At 31.5% G+C, this 25,058-nt stretch overlaps 1 protein-coding gene across 21 annotated transcripts in view; it reads right to left on the bottom strand.

Annotated features, from left to right (window-relative positions):
- The window catches only part of LOC145258289 (uncharacterized), a 175,922-nt gene that overhangs the window by 105,137 nt on the left and 45,727 nt on the right, over positions 1-25,058 (bottom strand). For 13 of the 21 annotated variants that reach the window (XM_080116320.1, XM_080116312.1, XM_080116313.1 and 10 more), the window contains 2 exons: positions 3,983-4,038; positions 583-645 (listed from right to left, as the gene is read on the bottom strand). Coding sequence is in view for 15 of the 21 variants with exons in the window: in XM_080116312.1 (XP_079972438.1) it covers positions 583-604 (22 nt within the window). In the remaining 6 variants the exon portion in view is untranslated. Of the gene's footprint in view, positions 1-157; positions 202-582; positions 646-3,982; positions 4,040-25,058 lie in introns of those variants that run through there. The other 8 variants (XM_080116304.1, XM_080116300.1, XM_080116301.1 and 5 more) reach the window with 4 other exon arrangements.

The raw sequence follows: 25,058 nt of genomic DNA, 5'->3' as shown, positions 1-25,058 counted from the left end.
ACTGCTAACACCTACAGAGATCATTACCGAGGCAGACTTTGTGTTTTTGTTTTAAATAGGAGAATGTATTAATAAAAGCATTATCATTGAATTAGTAACTGAAAAGTGTTCCTAGAGAACAAAAATGTTAAGACTGCAAAGCACAAAAATAAGATACCTGCCCATTCAATAAGCAAGAAGGAAAGGCAATTTTCCAGAGTGCTAAAATGCAGAAAATAATTCAATATACCTTCTTAGTCTTCTCAATTGTAAGACAATAGCAATTTGCAGGAAACAAAACTCAGAGAAACACAAATCAGAAATCATTTCAAAATGGCTTTTTCTACATTCAACAGATTTTCATTGAAATGTTCTTCTAAGGGAGTCATTTTAGGAGAAATAGCTTTGGCACAACAAGCGATAACTCTGCACTCGGACACAAGCAAACCTTTTTTTTTTGTCTGTATAAATGGAAAATGATTAAGATGAACAGCTGTAAAAACAAAAAAGGAATAATTCAAATGATAATAGAGTAGAGGTTAAAGTTCAAACTAAATAGAAATCCAAACAAAGATGAAAGTCAGAAGAAATTAAAGTACATACCTTGGGCTAGTTTTCCAGACATTTTTCAAAATTACTTTTATACAATAGCTGCTAAACTCTAAACTGAAAAAGAAAAACAATGATTTTTCTTAATTCTTCATTTTACAAACAATAAAACAAAAAAAGGGGGAAAAATTGGTTATTTAATACAATTAAAATAAAGCCAATTAGCAAGTATTCAAAATTTATTCACAATAAAATGGCACAGTTAACAAAAAACATGAGGAAGTAATACGAATAGATTTGAAAGGAAGATTTAAAAAAAAAAAAAAAAGAAAAAGCTGGCCAAAGTTTGGAAATCAAATAATGAAAGAGTGAAGTGTTTGACAATTATTTTCATTGTAATATCCAACACTGCAATCATGCTGAATGCTGGTAACCAGATTGAATTATTAACTTAATCTGTGACCATACTCCTTTGTATTGTTGCAGTGACAGTTTTGGTAGCAGGAGAATTATCTCCACTACCAAATTGGCACTAATGTCTTGATAAGCATCTGAAAACCAGGACAAGTACCATTAAAAAGAATTTCAGCAAAATTTCCAGTTCATAAGTATTTACTGATGTAATAGACTTGTTTGCCATCACAGCAGAGCTCATGCAGGATTGCCATGCTCATGCAGGATTGCCATGCTCAGAAATGCTGTGCAAGAAAAAGAGGAAGCTGGCTCCAGCCAGCGTTATGACAACTTATCTTCCTTATCTTATGTTATTTTAGGAAAATTTTTTCATAAAAATCTTTAATAGCAGAGAAAAAGATATAGATTTAAATAAATACACAAAGTCTCAGAACATTCCAGAATCTTCAAGAAAAATGAAGTGTTCTAGAATATTCTAATACTGAGTGGAGCTCTCTAAAAGACGTTTTTGAGCGAATTCAACAATTGTTGGTTTATCAACATAATGAGTTCTACTTCAACTTGATTCCAAGATTAAAAATCAAGTCCAAAGAATCCTTTTTAAAACTTTCTGTTAACAAAAGGTAACTTCTTTTGAAATATTTCTCTCGTCAAAGATATGATAAATTTAAAATTTGAGATGTAAAAAATTAAGCTACTCAGTGTACTCTGACCTCGTTATACTTTCATCCTCTTCTCTGCCACAATGATTTTTTACATCAGCGTTAGTAAAAATGTTTTTATACATGTTAAATAAACATTTTAATTTATCTTATTCTCATTTCATTTCCTTATTTTGTTGCAGATTTAACTATGCTCAAGCTACACACAATGGATGCTGCACCAATCAATGATAAAGATTGGTGTAAAATGATCTGACACAATTATAGTATTTAAATAAAAGCAAATTAGAATAATGAAAAAGTATATCATTTGATTTTATATTGTTTATGGTTATTCATTTGGATTGCACAATCCAGCATTGTGGAAACATATTGAACAGTTATAACACAGAACACACTAGGTAACATACAAATATCTATGCATGAGGTCGCCAAGCTAATCAAGAACCTTGATTCCAGTAAAGCAACTGGCCCTGACGGCATCCCAATTATAGTGTTAAAAAAGCTTCAACCAGAACTTGCTCCCATAATTACGAAACTGTTTAAGCGTTGCCTTAAGGAGAAGTGCTTTCCAACTCCCTGGAAAACCTCATCAGTAAGCCCTGTATTTAAGAATTCAGGTGATAAGTCATCTCCCTCTCAGTACAGACCAATAAGTCTCCTGTGTGTCATGAGTAAGTTGCTGGAATCCATGTTAAATAGAGAAATAGTCAACCACCTCAGCAGAAATAACCTTCTTAGTGACACACAATATGGTATCTGTTCTGCAAGATCTATCGCAGATGTGCTAACGGTTATATCTCACAGGATTAGTGAATCTCTTTACAAAGGCTTCCTTTCTAGGGCAATTGCTCTTGACATATCAAAAGCCTTCGACAAGGTATGGCATAAGGGTCTACTTCACAAGATTTCCAGCTACGATATAACTGGAAATGTTTTCTCAATCATTAAATCATTTCTCTCTGATAGGCTCATAAGAGTAGTGGTCAATGGACAAAAATCAGAGGCCTGCAGTATTAATGCTGGAGTCCCTCAAGGGTCAATCCTGGGCCCAACTCTCTTCCTGATCTACATCAATGATCTCCCTAAACACATACTTAAATCATTCGTTGACATCTATGCTGATGATACGACCATCTACGGCAACACATCAAAGGCTGTAAATGACAAAGTTCTCTCTGACTCTCTCCTCTGATCTTGAGCGCGTGGTTCAGTGGGGGAAGACGTGGCTGGTTACCTTTAATGCATCTAAAACCAAACTCCTATCTTTACATCATCAACGCTCTAATCCCCATCTGGCATCAATTGAAATAGATGGCTCTTGTCTAGGAGAAGCCCCATGTTTTGACAAGCTTCTGGGTTTGTCCTTTACTTCTGATCTGAAATGGAACACATACATCAAGTCTGTTGCCAAGGTCGCTGGAAAGATGGTGGGATCCTTCTACCACTCCAGAAGATATCTCACTACTGATGCAATTCTCTATCTATATAAAAGCCAAGTATGTCCAAGGATGGAATACTGCTGCCATATCTGGGCAGGAGCTGCTAAAAACAGCCTATCCTGCCTTGACAGAGTACAAAATAGACTTTGTGGCTTAGTGGGGGATGCCCTCTTCTCTACCCTACAACCTCTCCCCCACGAGAGACGTTGCGAGCCTATCCTTGTTTTATCGTTATTTCCATGGCAGATGCTCGTCTGAATTCCAATCTCTGGTCTCCCCTCTCCAATCCTTCACGAAAAACATCAGTCTGGCTGAATCCAGTGTGAAAAATTTCCCCCACTCTTTATCTGTGCCTAAATCAAAACGTAGATTCCATGAACAAAGCTTCTTTCTTAGAACTGCACACCTGTTGAACTCTGTTCCGTCTGCCTGCTTCCCACCTGACTACAACTTGGATGTCTTTAAGTCCAGTGTTAACAAATTCCTAATGAACCGCCCTCTTAAGTAAACACTTCATTAAATCTCCACACTAACGTACTGTACTTGCAATAACCCTTATCCCCGAGTGGCTGCCAGGCCTTGATAAGTGGTAACCACCGTGTAAAAAAAAAAAAAAAAAAAAGTTAAAAGTTACCATTCCACATAATATGATCCATAGAGTTACTAACAACTTTTACAAATTTTTTAAAACAAATTTTTAAAAAAAAGTAAAAAAAAAATTATTCTACAATATTGTATATGCAGATGAGAGGGGGGGGGGGCTACATTTCCTGTATAAATGAATGCAATAGATTTATTCAGCTGATTGCATGATTCAAGCACAAGACAATAATTTATTTGAACTTAATGTGATAAATTAAAAGACAGTCAGTCATGGACAGCAAAAACACAGTTGTTATTTTCAATAGAAAAAGAAAAGGAAAACTTGATATTTACCGTGAAAAAGTTTCAACTGATTTTCTCTTCTACATCTTATCCATAGCATAATCAACCTGAAAAAAATAAAAAATAAATCAGAAAACTCCCTTTTTTTTTTTCACATAGACAAAGTTGAACATCTTAAGCAACTGAATACATGAGGAAATAATGAGAAAACATTAAACAAAGATTGTTATTTACAAAAGAAATTTCATGAAAAATGGCTTCATTTACCTAAAAGAGAAAATTGAATTAGATTAATGAAAACATTTTTGCCATAAAATTTAATGGTTCTTGTCTAGAATTACCTCTCTATTTAAAACAAAAAATAGAATAAGGAAAAATCTGTATGATGTATGTACCGATTACGAAATGAAAATAGTGTATTCCAAAAATCATATAAATTAATCAAGTAGTTATATTTCCATTTTCCGATTCGCAAATAATAAAGTCTCCCTAGCCTTACTCTGACTATTCTAATTGGCTAAGCTCTGACCATTCTTACATTCGGGATTAACAGTATTATCATAAACGAATGCTAACCTACCATTCGGATATGGCATCGCAATGATATCCCCCTCCTTACGAGTACATTGCTGTGTTGTTTTTTCTTGACGAACACATGGACACAGCATTATGCAAGCAGCATGAGACAACATCGAGAGAGAGAGAAAGTAGAAAATTTTCTAGGTTGCTTTTTATGCTGAAAACTAGAAAAACAAACATTATTTACAGTAAACAATTTATTTTACACTTGGAGTATATTGCTGCCTTCTTTTATATATATATATATATATATATATATATATATATAGAGAGAGAGAGAGAGAGAGAGAGAGAGTCATCCACATAGAGTACTGTTTCGATGTTTCACAGCTCATTAATGCGGCTAGACAGGCAACTACCTCAAACCAGGATCGAAACTCGATTGCCCAAATGACAGTCAAGGCTTCTCACCATTATACTATACGGCTGATGCTGAATGGTAATGAATTAACAATGTTTTTGACATATATATATAAGAAATAAATATTATCTTGTGCTTCCTTTTTAAAATTAAATGTTTTTAACTCTTTCAAGATGTCTTTTAACATGTTTTATTAATCATTTGTTAATATATATATATATATATATATATACACACTTCAGAATAAAGTTATTTAACAATCAGCTGGTATGGAATGCTTTAAAGAACAGTCACCATGGATTTTACCACGCAATTTGGATCTAAAATTTTTATATCCTTTTCTCCAATTTCCCTTGCAATATGACTTCTGATTAATCAATTATTTTGACTTTGATTTTCCATGTCTCACTGACTTTAGCAAATAGGGTACATACGTTTATAAATATTCGCTAATATTTACTCCTCTGAAGAGATGGTAGATATCGAAACCCTATAGGTTAAAGAGATAAAATTTCTAAAGTATTCTTTCTCTTGCTTAGAATAATAAAAATCTTTGAGATGAAACTCAAACATTTCACTTCAAAAAAGGTTTTTTGAAATTCATTGAATCACTATAATAGAGAGAGAGAGAGAGAGAGAGAGAGAGAGAGTTGGGAAGAATATTTATATGGCTATTTGGACTGAGAGCGTTCAAAATTAAATAATAGCCGAAACTTTTCCAACTATTTATTACGTACAAAGTGGTAAAAAAAATATATATATATATATATATATATAACAAATAAATGTTATGAAAGACCAGATAAGTTTACCTATCTCAATAATTTTTTAGTGTTTTTAGTGTTCAATATATAAGAAATGTTATCTTCTACCTATCTGAATATTACTCAGTTTAAAATGTTTATTCAGTGCGAAAAACAAATAATGTCGAGCGTTACGTGAGAACAAGAAACATGGCCGCACATTGACGTGTAATTATTTGAAGTCTCGATAAATATCACAGTAACATTTATTGAGTGGGTTTCTAATAGTATTTTATTGTATTTGTTTCTTTTAAGTCATTATCAAGTCGACTTCAAAAACGTAAGTGTCCAGTAGCAGCCATTTTTTAAAACGTTTTAAAGTGAGTAAAAAATCTTATTCAGATAGGTAAAAGAGTAACTCATCTGGTTTTCGATAACATTTGTTATACATATTCTTTTTTTTACCTCTTCTTCGGACATAATAGGCAGAAAAGTATCTCATTTCTGATGCAATTCTACTTATATAAAAGCCAGGTTCGGCCAACAATGGAGTACTATTGCCACATCTGGGCAGGAGCTGCTAGAAGCAGCTTATCCTGCCTTGACTTCATAGATTAGTGGGGGATGCCCTTTTCTCTTACCTGCAACCTCTTTACCACAGAAGAGACATAGCGAGCCTGTCCCTGCTTTATCGTTATTTTCATGGTAGGTGCTCATCTGAACTTCAATCTATGGTCCCTCCTCACCAGACTTTCACAAAAAAGACTCGTCTAGCCAGAACCACTATCAACAACTTCCCGCACTCTTTATCTGTGCCTACACCTAACATAGATTCCATAAACAGAGCTTCTTTCTTAGAACTGCTCACCTGTGGAACTCTATTCTGTTTGCCTGCTTTCCAGCTGACTACAACCTGATTGTCCTCAAGTCTAACGTGAACAAGTTCTTATTGAACTGTCCCCCTAAGTAATCCAAGTTATAAAATTCCCACTAATGCTTACTACGCTAAAATCACAATGACTAATGTATACCCATTAACCCTTATCCTTGAGTGGTCTCTGGCCTTGATAAATGGTGACCCTCATGTAAAAAAAAAATAAAATAAAAGTCAATTTTATTTATTTATTTTATTATTTTTATTTAAATTCCAGTTAAATGAACGATTCTCTTTCAATAGCTGGAACGTGTGTTTCGTTTCATATTCTTGACGTTTTATATTTTACAATTTTGATTTACCAGGTGATTTTAGCCATTACTTTTTCAAATGATCCCGGTTAAAATAGTCATATATACACATATATGTATTCTTCCTAACTCTCTCTCTCTCTCTCTCTTTACCTCTCAAATTCTCTCTCTCTCTCTCTCTTGCTCTACTATCATTCCGATTATTATTTCTCTTGCTTGTTTCTGTGTCCATTTTACCAACCAGCTCGCTACACTAGATTGTTATAACAAAAACAAAATTCAAATTTACATTCCACATTTATTTACATATTCACAAATTGTTGTGAAATAATAACTATAAGAGATGAGGATAACTGTTTGCAAATAAATAAACAAACTATTTTTCTTTACTAATTAACTTAAGGATATTTTCTTATAATGAAAAAAAAAAGTTTTCCACACTAATTCTTTCTCATAAAAACAAATTGTCATTTTTTTTTGGGGGGGGGGGGGCATTTAAACAAACTGAGCCACAGCAATACATGGCCGGGTACAGTTAGTCTAAAAATAAAGGAAGATAAGTCAATAATTCAAACTTCGGAGATTTATGTTGTAATGCTTACAAATTCTCATAAATTGCTTAAAAATGATTTTCTTTATAAAAATAAAACTACTTGAACAATTTACATGGTTTTTGATGAGCACTATTTCCATAACAAGTACATCATACAGATTTTTCTTTATTTTTCTTTTTTTCCATATAGGCAGAACTCTGGACAAGAACCAATTCCACTACACTCAATCTAAAATTAATACAATATGCAGGAGGGAAGGTGAGTATTTGTTTTTCTTTAAATATGAGGCACGAACTGAACTGCTGTGGACAGAGTTCCGCATCAAAATATTTGGTTGGATTAACTATCAGAATGCATCCCACCAACCTTTCCTCAGAAAAAGGTATGTGAATAAACCATAAAGAGTCAAGATGAAAAGAAAAACAATGCTTTAGCAAGAAGATTCAAATGTCAACAACCAAATTTCGAGAATTTTTTTCCAGCTTCAAATTTTAGGAAAACGCGTTGATTTACAGTTATCCTCTGGCTACTTAAAAGAATTAAAAAATTTTAGAGATTCCAATTTTATAATTTTATTCCATAAAGACAAAGAATTATTCAAAGTTTGAATGAAAACAAAAAAGAGTTTTTTTCCAAAAAAAAAAAAATAAAATAAGCACTAACTATTTTTATTATTCAACATAATTTGTATAAACTGCAAAGTGTAGTATCTGTTCTGATACTATAATACATCTTTTGTTTCAGGGAGTGACAGGGAAATCTTGAATTTTTTCCCAAATTCACAATGTTCCTTTTCAGGAAGCTGAACGTTCCTCATATTAAAATAGCAATACACATAAAAAATTGAAATGGCTTAAAATATCTCAATAATAGCGTACATAGAAAGAGTTTGATGAGCTAAGAAAGAATCTTTAAATTTTTTAAATCCAATTAAAATTAAGGAAGTTATAACTATTTTTGTGCCTCACACATTTGGATATTTTTCTCTCTTTAGGACCATATGCATTTTGTCACATTTTTTATACTACTTTTTTAGTAAAAATGCTATATCTTTGTTAAAGCACAAGATTAAGCAATGAAATTTACCATATAAGTGTATTTTTGTGCTAGGAATTAGAACATGCTATTGAAAATCTGCAGAAATTAATGGTTTCCAAATAATCTGCAGTAAATGCACATAAATATACTGCAATTCCTTAATAATGCCATGTATCCATTAAAAAAAATAGTTAAAGAACTCATAGCTAAATTGTAATGCAAGAAACTTAAATTGCAATCTCGGACTGTTTAAAAATGAAGTAAATGCACATAAATATGCTGCAATTCCTTAAAAATGTCATGTATCCATTAAAAAAAAGAAGTTAAAGAACTCAAAGCTGAATTGTAAAGCATTATATGTACAAATAATTGAAATTGAAATCAAGAACTGTTGAAAATGAATATATTGCAATATTTCTTTGGTATTATTGTAGATTAATATTCTCCATTAACACCCCCCCCCACTGACCACCTCTCAAAAAAAAAAAAAAAAAAGAAAAAGGAAATTACATGTGGACGCCTTGAAAAATTTTAATGAAAGATAAACAAATATTATTTTAGAATTTAATGTAAAATTTATTTATTTGCAGACAGTTATCCTCAGAAGCGTTTTAGGGCAGTTAACCATTTTTTTTTCTGTAAGAGATAAATCTTGTACATTTATTTTCTTTCTAAAGACGATTGAGTGGTTTTAAGAATGTCTTTGTGGAATTATAAGAGGGTGGGTATATTGCCACTCTGACTTTGGGTTAATGATACAGCTAAGGGAAATTATGTGTAAACATCCTGAAGACTTGATAGATACAAAACAAAAACAATCTTAGAATTTAGAGTGGGGGTTGTTTTCACATAAATTTAATGTAAAATAATTCACCATTTTGAAACCATTCTAGCGTTTTAGGACAGTTGACCAATTTATTTTTTTATGGGAGATAAACTTTGCACTTTTCTTTAAGGAAAGATCTGTTTTTTTAGATGCTTATATGTAGCTTACCAAGGAAGCTTGTTTGGTATGGGGCTTGCCACTCAGACAGTGTTATTGTTAGAGCTAAAGAAGGTCTTAGGACGAGGAGGAGGTTTGCAACTCATACCTAGGGGTTAGAGGTAGGATTAAGGTAGTTTGTTTGTTTTTTTTTAAGAGCGCATTTGGCACCCATATTTACAGTTAGTATTTCATAATTATTGGCTTTTGAAAATGTTATGCATTAGATTTTGAACATCAAATTACTTTTAAATATGTAAACTTATATAAATGAGGAGTGTGGAACTTTACAAGAATTACAGCAAACAGATAAAAATAGATTTTATTTAAAACAAGTGACGTCACTAACAGAAAAGATGACGTTTGGAGAAGAATTAAGTATTTTTTGCCCACCAATTTAAATATAAAAAAAACAATTTTTGCTAAAGCTGACAAATTGTTCACAAATTTGTGATGGATCTAGTTTTTATTTTTGATTAGATTTCTTGTTCGAGTGACACATTATTTCTTTAAACTTTCCAGTTTAAGACGTTTTTTTATTTCTCTACCTGGACTTCGGGCCAAAATCACAGTGTAGTATTCTAATGCTATACTTTGCCTTTTCTGTTTCTGTCAGGGGGAGAAGAAATCCTTCATGACCGAGACAATTTTTATGTTAGTTCCTATCCAGATTACCCCCTTTTTGGGAAGCCGGATTTTCCCCCACATTAAGAACTGAGCTTGTGTCTAACTCTGCCTCCCCACGAAGGCAAGTAAGAACTTCACTAGAAACTGAACACCCTCTACAAATATTTAAATATTGACTTTGCATTTTTTTTTTATAATGGGGTAGATTTTTTTTTTTTTCCATGAGGATCACCATTTATCAAGGCCCAGAGGCCACCCAAGGATAAGTGTTAATGGGTATACATTAGTCATTGTGATTTTAGCGTAGTAAACATTAGTGGGAATATTGTAACTTGGATTACTTAGGGGGACAGTTCAATAAGAACTTGTTCACGTTGGACTTGAGGACAATCAGGTTGTAGTCAGCTGGAAAGCAGGCAAACAGAATAGAGTTCCACAGGTGAGCAGTTCTAAGAAAGAAGCTCTGTTTATGGAATCTATGTTAGGTGTAGGCACAGATAAAGAGTGCGGGAAGTTGTTGATAGTGGTTCTGGCTAGACGAGTCTTTTTTGTGAAAGTCTGGCGAGGGGGGACCATAGATTGAAGTTCAGATGAGCACCTACCATGAAAATAACGATAAAGCAGGGACAGGCTCGCTATGTCTCTTCTGTGGTAAAGAGGTTGCAGGTAAGAGAAAAGGGCATCCCCACTAAGCTATGAAGTCAAGGCAGGATAAGCTGCTTCTAGCAGCTCCTGCTCAGATGTGGCAACAGTACTCCATCGTTGGCCGAACCTGGCTTTTATATAGATAGAGAATTGCATCAGCAATGAGATATCTATTGGAACGGTAGAAGGATCCCACCATTTTTCCAGCGACTTTGGCAATGGATTTGATATACGGGTTCCATTTCAGATCGGCAGTAAAGGTCAAGCCCAGAAGGTTGGCAAAACATGAAGCCTCCCCAAGACGAGAGCCATTCATTTCGATTAATGACAGCTGGGCAACAGAGCGTTGATGATGTAAAGATAGAAGCTTGCTTTTAGATCCATTAAAAGTAACCAGCTACTTTTTTCTCCATTGTACCACATTCTCAAGATCAGAGGAAAGAGAATCAGAGAGAACTTGGTCATTTACGGTCTTCGAAGTGATACCATAGGTGGTAGTGTCGTCAGCATAAATATCTAAGGATGTGGTTTGGAAGATCATTGATGTAGATCAGGAACAGAGTTGGGCCCAGGATGGACCCCTGAAGGACTCCAGCATTAATACTGAGAGCTTCTGATTTCTGCCCAACAACCACTACTCTTAAGAACCTGTCAGAGAGAAATGATTTAATAGTTGAGAAGACATTTCCAGCTATACCATGACTGGAGATCTTGTGAAGTAGACCTGTATGCCAGACCTTATCAAAGGCCTTTGATATGTCAAGAGCAATTGCCCTAGAGAGGAAGCCTCAGTCAAGGGATTCGCCAATCCTATGCGATATAACTGTAAGCACGTCTGCTGTAGATCTAGCAGAACAGAAACCATATTGCATGTCACTAAGAAGGTTATTTTTGCTAGATGGTCGACTACTTCTTTATTTAGCACAAATTCCAGCAGCTTACTCATGATGCATAGGAGACTTAGAGACTTATTGGTCTGTACTGAGAGGGAGATGAGCGATCACCTGAGTTCTTAAATACAGCGCATACTAATGAGATTTTCCAAGGTGTTGGGAAGCATTTCTCCTTAAGACAACATTTAAATAACTTTGTAAGTATGGGCGCTAGTTCCGGTTGAAGCCTTTTGAGCAGTATAATTGGAATGCCGTCAGGGCCAGTTGCTTTACTGGAATCAAGGTTTTTGATTAGCTTGGCAACATCACGTACTGATATTTGTATATCACATAGCATGTTTTCTGATATACAAGGAAATACTGGGGGTTGGCGGCCTTCGTCATAAAGGGTAAAATTAGCTGCTAAGTTCTTGGCAAAGAGATTGGCCTTGTCTGATGCTGACAAGATTAACTTAGGTCCATTGATGATAGTTGGGATAGAGCTCACACTTCTGTTGGGGATTCTGTTTGCTATTTGCCAGAACTGATGGGAACCAAGCCGCTGCTCAGAATTCACTGAAAAACTTGTAAAAAAGACGAAAAAATATTGTGGGGGGGGGGGGTACTGCTCGCACACGTGAACTAAAAAATCATATTTCAGATTTTCAGTTGTTCAAAACAAAACACTTTAATTCACCATTAAAAACTAATGCAACGGATAAAAGTGCCCACAAATTACATATTTACAAAACTTATTTTGTCTTTTCAACCATATAAATATTTAAAAACTTTGACCAGAAATAATGCCGTTCTGGTTGAGATTGCTTTAATTATATATTCTGATAACCGAATAGCTTTAATTAAGCTAATTATGTTCTGATAACAAAATAGCTTCAACTAAATACAAACGTTTTTTTTTATATTCATATTTTCATTTTTAATTTGTTCTAGAATAAAAAGTTTTTAAAAAAAATTGTTTACAGCAATACTATCGCTGATGCTGCTACAGTTAGTTTTTAGATTTTTTTTTTTTTTTTTAAATAGAACGATTTTTTTCCAGGTATCATGATTTTAAATTGCTTGCTACCATAAAAGAAAACAAGTTACAATTACACTTTTAACGAATAAAAACAGTAAAAAGATTTATTTAACAGTAGGTGTCCGAAGAAAATTTTTACACAGTTTTTAATACTTGTCATGTTGAAGTCTTAACACAAAAAAAAAAAAAAAAATGAGAGGTCAAAAGAATTTCGGACACCCCAAACTATTAAAAGTGGCATCTCTTCTAGTTATTTTCCAAATTTCATGATGAAATTCTTAATAGAAACGCGGTACTAACACTTATAAATCAGGGGATCTTATTCCAAATCTTACCAAAAACGCTGTTTTATGATGTTAACATTTTTATCACTATTTGCTTAAAACTCTTAATAATCATAATGTACATTATTATTTATTAATTCATTTGCAAGTACTAGCATGGGTGCCCAGCGTTGCCCGACTGTTTCGGGGTGTGTGTTGAGCAAAGAAAAAAGTAGTAGAAGGCAAGCTCAAACCCGTACCGCAAAGAAGGAAAAGAACGAGAAAAAAACCTGACGTCTTTGCTGTTACGACCACCGCCAAACTGGAAGTGACGTAGGTTTAAATTAAGGCTAGACAATGGAAAAGAGGGAATGACTTTCAAAAATATCGATGAAAAAAGCAACCCCTCCCTGTAGAAAAGTGCCCAGTTGAGGGTGAAGAAATTAATATTTTTAGCCAATTTTTCAGTATTTGTCGAAGGGTCGAGCTTCAAAACAATACTGATCTTGTGAAAATCTGTCGCCTCTGTCGAAAGTTTTAGATTTATATATTTGGTAGCTCAAATTTTCGACCCAAACCGATTTAAAATCTTGCCCTATCTCTGAATACCCTTTATGTAAAATTTCAAAAGTTTAGACCAGTCTGAGTAGTTTGGTAAAGATCGCAGAGGTCACATTTTTCTTAAACTTTGACCCCTATTAACATTTATTGTTTTGGGCTCAAATCAAGTTATTAAGTTACGTCCATGTCTAAGGAACCTATATCTAAAATTTCAAGTGTTTAGTCCCAAAATTGGCAGAGGAGTTTGGTAGAGGTCTCAAAGGTCAAATTGTTGAACTTTGACCATTTAACAACCAAATTTCTGGCCGAAAACAGATTACAAAGATTTTCCCAAATCTCCATACCCTGTATATCAAATTTTGAGTCTGTAGACTGAAAATTGACAGAGTTATTGTGTCAGGAAATGTACACAAACAGACAGACAGACACTTTCACTTTTATAGACATATAGCTATTCATTTCCGAACAAAAGTGGTATTTTGAGGACTAAGTGCTTTGGTTTGTAAAATATGATGATTTTAGCACAATCCCCTTTGAAATCTGTGATCATCCAAAGCATTGTATTGTCCGTGTGTATTGCTAGTTAAAATATAATCTTGTATCTAACTCTGCCTTCATGGGAAGGGAAATAAAATTTAAAAGATAAAATAAACGCTGATAATTACTATTTTTTTTTTCCTCTGGAATGTACAATAATTATGAAAATCCAAAACGTGTTTCCAAGAAAGGTAAAAAGTTGTTTTTTTACTTTTGTACACAATTATTTCTTGTGCCTGTCTATGCCTCTACAAGATTTTCACATCATTTTTATTTACTTTTAATCAAAGATTTTTTTTAATAAGAAACAGAATAACAGAAAATATATTTTTTTAATCTTATTTACTAAAGGTAATTAAAATACACAATTAAATCCGACATAATACACTGCAGTTTCTTTGTATAAACTTGAAAATTAATTTGTTACAAAGTATTAGGATAACAAATAAGTAGATGACTGGGTAAAGAAGAAATGGCCGTCCAGAAAGAGTTTGATGAATGCAGACATCAAATTGTTTTTGATCATTCTTGGTGGTAATAAAAATGTTATGAGTCACTGGTTGATAGAAAAATATCTTTTTTCATTGCATAGAAAATGTATGATAAATCAATTTATCAAAGGTCTTGATCAGTGGAGACCACCTGTACGTTACATGAAATCCTCGCTTCAGCTGTAGATGTTCAACATTTCTAGCTCTCTTAAATGAACAGAAAAATGACGGAATATCTGATGGGCATGAAATAGGAACATCTGTCCGGATTCTAAACTTTGTTGCAACAAGAAATGCAGAAGAAGCTTCAGTTTAGAACGCATTTCCTAACACGATGCACAATTGTTTTTTGGAACATGAAAATCGACAACTAAAAAATATCATAAAAGAGTAATTATAGAGTTTTTTTGAAAACTATAATTGCTCCTTTACGATATTCACTTGGATGCAGAATAAACATTATTTATACAGTCACATCGGGAGGGGGGCACATTTCCAGAGAACTTTAGGTGATGCAAGTGAAGAAAAAAGTGAACCATGTTTAAATTCATGTTTGGTGGCAGATTATTGCTACAACTTGGTGTTTACAGAGCTCTACATCAAAGATCATAAAAGAGTAGGTGATAAAGTAGCTGCTGGAATTATGTCTACATATTTTCTTATAATTCTTACATATTTATGTATGCATTATATTCACTTTTGTAAATTGTCGACAACTTAATTACTTTCTGCTTTTTTATTTTTATTTTCTAATTATGACCAGAACTTTTATATTCAGCAAAAAATGCAAGTTTTTAGAACTCAAAAGTGGGACGTTTGATTCAGAAACCCAAAATTAGGTAAAATACATTAGAATGGCATAAGAAAAACTGTTGAGAAGTGAATTGAACAAAAAAATAAAAAATAGAAATGTTATTCCTACACACAAGTGAAAGGCATTTAAAAATTGTTTTCAAATATACAAAGATTTATTTAAACCACTCTTTACATCATGATTGGTAAGTGTAATATTAGGTCAATCTATAAGTTTGTCCGGATTTTGAATTTGCTCAAATTTTATAGTAAGCGGGAATGTCTAATAAAACTAAATATTCATTTATATCTAAATTTTTATCTTACTTAATCTTTAATACATAAAATTAGATCAGTTGGACTTGAATAGCATTTAAGCTGACAAGTTTTTAAAATATGTTGAAGTTAAATGTGTCCAAATTTATTTACACACACACACACACACACACACACACACACACAGCTTCATTCAGTTTGATTAAACACTTGTGCTTACTATTATATTTCAGAGGATTAAAATCTGGACAAAACTTGTGAGATGGCCTGACAGTTTATCTCTAATATGCATGCAAGTAAACTGGAATTCTGATGATAAATGTTATTAGATGTAAGGAGAGGTGATAAGATGTTAATAAAAAGTTTGTTTCATGCATTAGCAAAAATCTGAAGTTGGTTGAGAAGACAGAATTCATATTTGCCTCCTGTGTTGATGAAAGAAAAGTAAAGATGTATGACCTTCAAAAGGTAACTGACCACTGTGTGTGATTAGACACATCCAACACGACAAAGTTGCTTCAATTCTCAATTACAAGATGAAAGGAGTTTCCACTGGGAGAGAGGGAAAAAAAAGGTACTTTTTAAACAGAACATTCATGAGAAATATGGAGAATAAAGAAATCAAAATAGTTGTACAAACATAACCAGCATTTGTAGCTCAGTTTGATTTAAGTGTTGCAGGTTTTAATTGGATTGGCTTTTTTCCACATATTTCCAAGATGTTAAGTTGTATGATACAATGTTAATTTTTCCATTGACAATGTAGAGGTCTAAGGATAAAAATACCAAAATAAAGGAGGTAAAGAATTAGAACGGAATTAAAAAATTTTATCCTCCATAAATCTCATGATCACTGGAAAATGAATCAGAGAAGTTTAATTTCAACAGTTAATGATTTTCTTAGTTAATGAAAAGAGTCACAAAGTGGGCCACCTATAATTGAAATAGTTGTACAAGACAAAGTGGACCATTAAAATATGGAGAATAGATATTCCATTTGTAGAAAAATGAGTAGGCAAAATAATTAGGTGCCAATTGTAATAAATAAATTAGTTTGAAATTTTCACCGATGGAAATTTTGAATTATCAACCTTATGTTTACATTACACAAACATTAAAAGAAAGAACTGGTATTGAAGGAGATCTATACATTACAAAAAATGTACAAGAGATTTGAAATGAAAGACTTCAGAATTTTGGAGATGGGAATTATATATAAATTATTTTTATCTTGTTATTTTCACGTTTTGGCAATAATATATTTATCATATTCACTACTACACAAAATTTACACATTTTACAATGCTAATAAAAAAGATATATACATAGAATTAGAGAGAGGAGTTCTACAGGCAAATTCAGCCTTCCTAACAGTTCGTCTTTTTATTTTTAGCCAAATAGTTAAGAATGGTATATACATAAAATAAAATTACTTTTTTTTTTAATTTAAACTTCACTATGCAAAATCAGAATATTTTTTTTGACAAAAAGTCTATACAAGTAAAAAAAAAAAATTTTTTTTTAAAAAGATTCAAGTTCATCCAACTAAGAAAGAGAAATGCATTATAATGGATCTCATTTTGTAATTTTTCTTCTAATTAGAATTTTTTTAAATTTAGTCTTATTTTATTGTTCATTACAGTAAATATTCCATATTATGTAAAAAAAATTTAAATGTTACATAGTAAAAAGGAAAATGCAAGTTCCACACAATTGTCTTCAAATTATAATATGGAAACCATTTCACTCCATATGGACTCTGGTAGGTTCCAAGTTAACAGGAAATGTCCCTCCTTTAATTACCTGATTCTAGAAAAAATTAAGGAATGGGGAAACCAAAAAGCTAACATCAGAATAAGGCCAATCAAAAGCTATGCTTTGTAATTCATATAAATTTACATCTTTATAGAAATAAATGATAATTGAAAGGATTTTCCTTATAATGATTTCATAATTATTGTAATCTTTAACAAAAAGAAAAAAAAACAATGCATAAATAATTTTATATAAAAGTTACATGCAGAGAGTAACTCAAAATTGCCCACGTGAATAAAAAGCAATAATTTAAAATTAATTATACCTACGTGCTGTCGTCTGGTAATGTTTTTATTTTGTTGTAAAATATTTTTTTATCCTAAGCACAGAAGTTTCTATTGACGGAATACAGAATTCTGTTCCTTCTTTTTAGATGGTATGTTATTTTGCAAACGCCTCTTGAATTTGATATTAAGGTATTTAACTTAAAATTACTAAATATTTTATAAAACTATATTGCAAACAGGCAATTCTATAGAGAATTGAAAGTTTATGCTTTGTTTAAATGTAATAAGAAAGGATTTTAAATATGAAAGCTTACAACTGATAACGAATTCAGTTTTTCAAAATATTGAAATACTTTGTAGGTGTTATATTTTCTTTTGTCTTGATAATTTAAAAATAAATTCACTTTTTGTGATCAAGAAATTCATGAAATTTATCATATAGATTAATCTTAGCATTTGTAATCCAAAATTTATTGATGCAATTCCAAACATGGTTAACTCAGTTTCAGAATTTTGGAGATAAAGATTGATAAATTGGATTTAAATTACTATTCTCATTTTAGCTGTTATATTCTGATGAAATAAAGACAATCTTATAAAATAATCATCAACGAATCAATTAAATTATTCAGTTCAAGGAAGGAGGAGGATCAGTTAATTTTAAATCAATTGTAATAAATTTTTCTTCTTTCCTTAATAGTTTTCTTGTAGAGAATCAATCAACTAAAAATTTTAAAAAGTGATCACATTTAAAATTGAAAATTCTTTAATAGTTCAGGTGCATCAAGAGTGTCAATCTTAATAGTTTAGTTTTCCAGCAGATGAACCCTTTTTTGCGTTATCCAATGCCAAATTTAGTTTGATAAAAGTTTGTATGCTTACTGTTGTCAAATATTAAAAGAAAAATATTTTGTATAGAAATGCTTTGTGTGTATAAATTTGGAAAATAGCCTAGAAGTGATAATTTCTATTTAACCAATATATTAGACTCGCAGGTATTGCCACTATTCAAGACCGGAGTGGACATGGGAATAATGACAACTATGGGTTGATACCTTAAATCTACCAAAGCAAATGCACTTTATTCATGAGTGAGAATCAATCTGGAGTAACAAGAACTGCAACAATTCTTTTAGATAAATAAGATTAGAAAACTTTATTAGATTAAAAAAAAACAAAAAAAAAACATGCAATTTCAAAGTAAAAAACAAGATTTTTTTTTAATTTTAAAGGTTAAAGATTATTTTCCAGTTTGAAAAAAAAAAATGCATTAGAACAATTAAGGTTAGTTAAGATAAAGAAAAAAACTGCTACAATATGCATGATGGTTTAGAGTAGATTAAAATGTTTTTTCATTGGTGGGGCACGAGAGCAAGTTAGATAAATAGAGATTGAATGGCAAACAAATCTGAGTAAATAAGGAGGTTGAATGTGAAAAATGGTTGAATAAGAAAGGTTGAATCCTCTCTCATGTAAATCATTTAGAGTGAAATTAAATTTCAGTATTACTAGCAATATACATGAAAAATTAAAACTGCTTAAAATATCTCAATGGCATACTTAGGAAGAAATTGATGATCTAAGAAAGAATCTTTTTAAAAAAATTTAAATCTGATTAAAATTAAGGAAGTTATGACTATTTTTGTGCCTATGTTTGGATATTTTCCCCTCTTTAAGACCATATGCGTTTTGTCACATTTTTTACACTACTTTTTCAGTAAAAATGCTATATCTTTGTTAAAACACAAGATGAAGACAATGAAATTTGCAATATAAATGTACTTTTGTGCAAGGAACCAGAATATGGTATTGAAATTTTCCAAAAATTAATGGTTTCCAAGTAATCTGCTGTAAATGCATATAAATGTTGATATACAATAAAAAAAATTTTTTTTAAATTAGAGAACTCAAAGTTGAATTGTAACACATTTCATGTCCAAGAAACTAAAATCTAATCTGTTAAAAACAAATATATTGCAAGATTTCTTTGTTATTATTGTAGATTAACACTGCCTTTACAAAATATGACTTTTTCCCATTTTTAAGTAATTACATATGAACACACTGAAAATCTTGGCAGAAATTAAAAAATAAATATATATAATTTTAATATAAAATTAAAATGTAAAATATTAGATTTTAGGGCAATTAACAATTTTTTTAAATCTCTATGAGAAATAAATCCTGTTTTTTTGTTGTTTTCTGTGTGGTTTTAAAAGGGGTTTTGCAGGAAGATGAGGGTCACCACTCAAACTACAGGTTAGTGGTAGGCTAGGGGTAATACTTGTAAACACCCTAAAAATTAGGCAAAATGAAAAAAATAATAAAAAGCAAAAACAATGATTTTTAAAATGGGGGATTAGTTTCACATATACATTTAATGTAAAATAATCCACAATTTCCAGGACATTCTAGCATTTTAGAGCAGTTTATTTATTTTTTTTTTTTTAGACAATTACATACGGTTTTAAGATGGTTTGTACAATTGGCAGCTTGCCATTCGAACTTGGGGTTAGTGGAAGCGTAAAAGGAGAATTTCAGGGTTGGTCTTATCACTTAGATTTAAGGTTAATGATACAACAGATTCAAGGGAGGCACTTTTAGGAGGTGGACTTGTGACTCAAACCTAGATTTAGTGATAGTATATATATATATAAACACACACTAACTTTTCAAATTGAAAATATATCAAAAGAATTTCGTGTACTAACTGCTCTAAAAGGCAAGAAGGGCTGGAAAATGAGGGATCATTATATATTAAATTTATATGCAAAAATGATCCCCACTCTAAATTATTTTGATCATTTTTCTTTTCCTCTAAGATTTTTTAGAGTATTCACATATAACCGTCTAAAAAGGGTAGAATCTTATTTCTTTTTCTTAATTGGCAGCTATAAAATCATTTATTACAAGTTTGAAAGTATATTTGAAAACTACTATTTCTTAAAGAAAATTTTACAAAAAAAAAAAAAAAGTTTCTTTTTTTAAATATGGTCACATTCGATGCTGCCAAGACTAAGATTTCCTTTAATAATTACAAGAAACCTTCTCTAGCACCAATAGCAATAGCCAAAAGCACATTACCTGAAAGTACTTCTTTTAAACTCCTTGGCCTAACGTTCACAGAGAATACGAGTAGTAACAGACACATTGAGAGCATTTCAAAGGCTGCTGTGAAGGTGGGCTCTCTCTACCATGCTAGAAAACTACTTATGCCTGAAAGTATCCTGTACCTCTATAAAGGCCACCATTCGCCCATGTATGGAGTACTGTTGTCATATTTGGGCTGGTGCATCTGCTACTAATCTCTCGCTCCTGAACAGAGTTCAAAAGAGAGTCACCAACTTGATAGGTCTTGAACTATCATCTAAGTTTCAACCTTTGTCCCATTGATGAAATGTTGCATTCCTCTGCCTGTTCTACAACTATTTTAATGATGAATGCCCTGAGGAACTACAAGCACTTGTACTCCCTCGATGTAAATACCACCGATAAACCCGATAAGCAGCTAAATCCCACCCCTACACAGTAGGTGTAAGAAAGCCTTTTACTCCAATAGTTTCTACCCCAGAACTGCTAGACTTTGGAACTCCCTTCAAGAATTCTGTTTTCCCAACTGTACTGACATGCAGAAGTTCAAGTGTAATGTGAACAGACATCTTGCTGCTCATCTACCTTCATAATATCCCTGCAACTTATGTCCCCAATAGTAGCCCCCTATTTAAAAGTGGCACTGTGCCTTGTTTGGGGTGAAAATTTCATAAAAACTCATTGCTTCAAAGTAAAAGGCAAAAAGTGGCTGCTGCTGCTGCTCAAGATTATAATTATGAGCACTACTAATTACATTGTTTACTTTTGTTGAAAACGGGTTACAATTGTTTACAAGCGCCTAAATAAAAATGGCTGGTACCAAAAGAGAAATCAACACAGAATTATCATCTTAGTGCATAAAAATAAAAAAAAATTTACTTATTAATCAGAGTATGAAAAATTATTTGGAAAAAAAAAAAAAAAATGATCAAAACCAGCCATGTTTTATTTTAAGACTACAAAAACTATGAATCAGTTACTCGGGCAATAAGATTTGTTTTTTCTGATTTTTGTCCAAATTTCACTATTAAATTTCTCATAGGAGATTGGTCTAAGTGGTAAAAAGCAAATGACACAAAATGGCTGTTTCATAGTGTTAACAATTTTATTATTTTCCAAAAAATCTCTTCAAATATATGTTATTTATTAAAGCATGGGAAAGGATATTCATTTAAAAAAAAAAAAAAAAAAATGGTTGTATTTTGAGGACTTAAAATGTTTCGGTATTTTTAAAATATGACTATTTTAGTAGACCTACCTTGAAATCTTCAAATATCCAGGGCGTTTTTATGGTCAGTGGGCATTACTGGTATTACTTCCAATACTTCTTTTTATGTTTTAATAAAAATAACATAAAAAACTAAGTCAAAGTTTTATATTACACTTGAAATGCTGATATGAAAACTCAGCCAATAAATAAAAATAGTCATTAGGAAAAAGAAAATGTTTTACTATTTTGGGAGGTTGAAAAACTTGCAACTAAAATTATATTCTGTTAAACATCCATTTTACATAAGGTGTCAAAATTTAAAAATTGACTACCAAGCTAACCGATCTCTGACCCGGTGTTTATTCCTCTATCTCTCAAGTCCATCCTTATCATTTTCTCTCAACTCCATCCTTACCCTAGTTCCTCCCTAGTTTTCCTTGGTCTTTTCCTACCAACTAACCCTGCTACCCCCTATATGTATTAACCCAAGCATTTCCAGTCATTCTTTCAATATAACAAACCTTATGTTTTGTACATATTTCTTTCTACTATCCAGATTTAGTCTTTCAGAGGTGATTAATCAACATTTACACATCCATATCTCACCATGCAACATATGTCCTCAAACGTGATTGGCCAGGTTTCACTTCTGTACATCTTCACACACCGTACACATGCCTGATAAACTCTACTCTTGGTCAACAGTGATAATACTCTGCTGATTCATAATGGCAATAGTTCCCTGAACACACTTCTCATACAACCCCACTTACATCATCTTCTTGTGCTCCAATGGTATGACGAAGAAAACTTTTGAACAACCTTAATAGCCTCACCATCCAAATATACTTTATGTACATATACGAGTTCTCATCTTTTATACTCCTTACACATCAACTGGAGATGGTAAAACATTTGCCATACACTTAAAACCATCCCCTGTTCTTTAACTAAAAAATTATGAACTTGAGTTTATGAAGGCAGCAAATACTTTTTTTCCTGGCAAGTTTTCATTTCTGCATTTCTCATTACAATGATAGTTCTATTAAAAATATTATTTCATTCTAAATAATTTGGGTGACTGAAATAGGAATTATCTGACAAGAATGATTTATGTAACCTGTTTATGTAAAAGAGGGGAGCTGAAACAAAAAATTAAACATTTTACAACTAACACAATTGAAAAAGTTCAAAGGTTGAAGTGAGGCATTTGAAAATGCTGAAATAAAGTTAAAATAGAGAAAAAAAAAGAAAAAGAAAATTTCAGAAAGTTAAATTCACAAGCTATAAAAATCATTTAGTATTATAAAATGCAATTATTAAACATGAGAAATATGAAAGATATTGGTATAAGAATGTGTGTGCGTAATAGCAACAGTCATGTTTCTTTATCTCCAAAAACATGATTTTAGAAAAGATTCTTTCATTAGCAGAGACCTGTGGAATTTCCACGATTATTTTATTCCCTATGTGTATAATTAACTTACTATTGATGTTTTTGAAATAATAGATATTTATAAAGTTTAATAACATTAAGTAAAGATTGTCTTTCTTCTATAAAGCTAAATTGTTTTTAAATAAAATGTTATTTTTTCTTTTAATTTTAATAATTTAATTAATTCTTTTAATTTTAATAATTAAATGTGTATTAAAATTACGTATTTTTTTATTTTTTTTTTTTTAAATCAACAGGATAACTCTACTTTTGGATCAATTCATTTTTTTTTTTTTACTTTAGCAAACTCAGATAATTCAAAATTGCATAGTTCATCCTAAAGGATCAGTCAATTACATTTTTCAAATGGGTGAGGAAGATGATAATGTATATACAAACATAATTCAGCATGTTATCATAAAAATATTTTAAAAAATACTGAATGAAGAGATGAGTTTTATTTTCAAAAACTTATTAATTTTATAAAATGGACTTATTCGGGGATTTCTATATAAAAAAAAGTACCCAATGCATAAATGGTGACCTAAAATATCTCCTACAATCATAGCTGTTTATGTGTACAAGAGAAAAATCTGATAAATTAGATTTCATATTAAAATACCCATCACATATGAAATAGATTTTTTAAAATAACGTTTACTTATATGAAATACAAAATAAGACTAATATTTTGAATACAGTTGTTATTAATGGTGCATTGAAGTTTCAGAAATTAGTGAAGCAAAACCCTTAATGGATTTATAATTACTCCAACGTGAAAACCATTCAAAAGAATAAAATTTAAAACACATTTAATCAAAATTAATCATTTTTTACATGCTTTTTAGTGTGGTGTTTAATAGCCTTTGAATTGAAATATATAAATAATGAAACGATTCAAATATTTTTCCAGTTTACAATACAATTCCTGATTATGTTTTCAATGTTGCAGATTTAGATTCTTTTTAAATTTCTTAATGTTCAGTTATAGTTGTTTTTTTTTGTTTGTTTTTTTTTTGTTTTTCGGATTACTGTAAAAACGTGTTCATATAATGTTGCAAAATTAAAAATATATCCAGACTACATTTACATTAGTAGATATTTTAATTTTTGTCTCAATATATACATAAGCAGGTAGGTTTTTAGCAAAAACTGTTCCTCTTCTTTTATTTATTTACGCTACTTTTACCATGCCATTTTTTCTGCTGTCATTTTTATCTAAATCTGTTAAAGTCTTTAGATTTAAGATTTACTGGTAGTTAAAACTAAACAAATATTTAACATTAGTACCAGCAATGGAAAATCAAAAAAAATAAAAATAAAATAAACAATCATTTTTGGAATAGGAAATTAGGCTAAAATTTTTCCAGTGCCAATATCGCAAAATGTTCAAATTTTTGGGATTTACAATTAATTCATCCAACACACACATATATATATATATACACACAGACACACAATCAGAATTTATGTGCCGGCATTGCTCGGGAAAATATATGTAATCCTGAGCAACATTGATTTGTCTTTCTTGGCCTTCGAGCCAAGATCACAGTGTAGTATCTGTTCTGATGCTACACTTCATCTTTTTTGTTCTCGGTCAGTGGAGAAGAAATCCTTCATAACAGACAAGTTTTATTTTTGTTCCTATCCAGAGCGCCTTTTTCTGAGGAGATGGATTTTCCCCACATTAAAAACTCTAACTCTACCCTCGCGGGAAGGCAAGTAAATAGGAACATTAAATCTTCCTACTAGTATTTATATAGTCAGATCTTCCAGCTAGTATTTGTTCTCTGGAATATTTCATA

The sequence above is a fragment of the Euprymna scolopes genome, chromosome 33 (genome assembly GCF_053919585.1).
Source record: "Euprymna scolopes isolate OS-2025 chromosome 33, ASM5391958v1, whole genome shotgun sequence".
Classification (NCBI taxonomy): Eukaryota; Metazoa; Mollusca; class Cephalopoda; order Sepiida; family Sepiolidae; genus Euprymna; species Euprymna scolopes.
Note: the sequence above shows the minus strand (reverse complement) of the source record. Positions and strands in the feature narration are given on the sequence as shown.